This window comes from Bison bison, unplaced genomic scaffold, assembly GCF_000754665.1.
Source record: "Bison bison bison isolate TAMUID 2011002044 unplaced genomic scaffold, Bison_UMD1.0 scf7180017864492, whole genome shotgun sequence".
NCBI lineage: Eukaryota > Metazoa > Chordata > Mammalia > Artiodactyla > Bovidae > Bison > Bison bison.
This window is the reverse complement of record NW_011495051.1, coordinates 3,278,183-3,280,197: the sequence shown is the minus strand read 5'-3', so window position 1 is coordinate 3,280,197 and position 2,015 is coordinate 3,278,183. Positions and strand designations below refer to the sequence as shown.

Sequence of the window (2,015 nt, the reverse complement as noted above, 5' to 3'; positions counted from 1 at the left end):
GACGCTGCTCGCCCCAGGTGCTTCCTGAAAGTGAGCCGACTGGAGGCGCAACTGCTCCTGGAGCGCTACCCTGAGTGCGGGAACCTACTGCTGCGGCCGAGCGGGGACGGCACTGACGGCGTGTCAGTCACAACGCTTCAGACGCTCAATGGGTGCGCATGCGCGGCTCCGGGTGGGCGGGGCGTCGGATACAGGGGCGTGGTCGGGTAGCGGGGCGGTGTCACATTGTGGATGGGGCCTGGGAGGGCCCTCCTAGTGGAATCCCTCAGGGCTTGGTTCTCCCGGAGGACACTGCCAGGAGCAGGGTCTTTCTTGAAGGTGGAGTCTTTTGAGGGCCTAGTCCCACGCCGAGAGCCACGCCAGGATGTGGGGTGGTTAGGGTTAGGCCCTTCTTGGGGGCGGGGCCCGGGCGAGGGACGGGCCCTTCCTTGTCCTCAGCCAGGTCATGCACTCGCCCCCTATCCTGTCAGGACGCCGATGGTCAGGCACTACAAGGTGAAGCGCGAGGGCGCCAAATACGTAATCGACGTGGAGGAGCCGGTGAGCATTGGGCCGGGTCCGGGGAAGCGCAACGGCGTGGGCTGCACCCCTTCCACGCCGGCCCTGATAGCATCCCCTCTCTGACCCTAGTTCTCTTGCACCTCGCTCGAAGCAGTGGTCAACTATTTCGTGTCGTACTCTAATAAGGCGCTGGTGCCCTTCCTGCTGGATGAAGACTATGATAAAGTGATAGGTTGGTAGAACCTCAGGGAAGTAGGTTGGAGGGAGGGCTCAGTCCACGCCTCTCCCGCCCCCTCCCCAACCCGGACACCCTTGGGTCAGCCCCCAGCTGCCGTGCCTCCTCCAGGCCGCCCTCTCTGTTCCAGGCTTCGTGGAGGCGGATAAAGAGAATGGCGAGAGTGTGTGGGTGGCGCCCTCGGCCCCCTCCACCTCCGGCCCAGGTGATGCCCCCTCCCCGCGGACGCCGCTGGGGCAGAGTGGGAAAGGACCTAGGACTCTCATGGCTCCACCTGTGCCCAGTCTTGTACCTAGAGTTGCAGGGACCCAGAAAGTACCCAGACCCTGTCCTCTACGTGCTTCCAGGTTATGGAGGGAATGGACAGGGCTGGGCGCACACACTCGCAATCCTGAGGGGTTGAACCTGGAGCTGGAAGGCGAGGGGTGGGGGAGTGCGGGGGTGGGGGCGCAACCTAGAGTTGGGGAGAAGAGGAGGATGGGCAGAGTCGGGGGGAAGTCTTCTTGGAAGAGTGGGTGTTTCCTAAAGTTCTCAAAGGATTTCATTAGGAAGAGATGGGAAATCAGGCTGGGAGGTGGTCCAGATTATGGAGCAAAAGGAAGAGATTGGAAAAGTGGAAAGGTCTTTGGGATGAGCAGTATGGTCTTCCCTGGACTGGGCAGATGCTGAGGACCCTGCATGCATGACACATACACAAATGTATGTACAATGTACACAGATGTACATACACACACACATGCCACTCATGAACATAAACCTGTGTGTGTCCACCTGCATGAGAAGTTCCTACGTAGACAGTGGCTCCACCCATGCATAAACATGGGTGTCATACAGTTCCAGTCCCATATAGCACACATATATATACTTCAAGTCACAATCATGTGTGTACACACAAATTGCAGACATATCCACTCGTGAGCACAAATTCAGACCTTTACAGATACATGTGTGTATACACTAATACAGACAAATGCTGTAGCACGTACCTTAGCATCCATGAGGTGTCATGCATGCACAAGAGTATAAACCCTTTGCTTAGTCGCTCAGTCATGTTTGACTCTGACCCCATGGACTGTAGCCCACCAGGCTCCTCCGTCCATGGGGATTCTCCAGGCAAGAATACTGGAGTGGGTTGCCATGCCTTCTTCCAGGGATCTTCCCAACCCAGGGATTGAACCCAGGTCTCCCACATTGCAGGTGGATTCTTTAGAGCCTGAGCTACCAGGGAAACCCTTTACTTACATTCAACTTATGAAATTCACCCAGTGTCCATGTATTG

The 2,015-nt window shown here is 57.1% G+C and overlaps 1 protein-coding gene across 2 annotated transcripts in view; it reads left to right on the top strand.

The window, feature by feature from the left end:
• STAP2 (signal transducing adaptor family member 2) overlaps positions 1–2,015 on the top strand; it is an 11,836-nt gene that overhangs the window by 8,439 nt on the left and 1,382 nt on the right. Inside the window, exons 6-9 of one of the 2 annotated variants that reach the window (XM_010828143.1) lie at positions 18–152; positions 471–540; positions 631–733; positions 867–941. In XM_010828143.1, coding sequence (XP_010826445.1) covers positions 18–152; positions 471–540; positions 631–733; positions 867–941 — 383 coding nt within the window. The remainder of the gene's footprint in view (positions 1–17; positions 153–470; positions 541–630; positions 734–866; positions 942–2,015) is intronic. The other variant, XM_010828144.1, reaches the window with a different exon arrangement.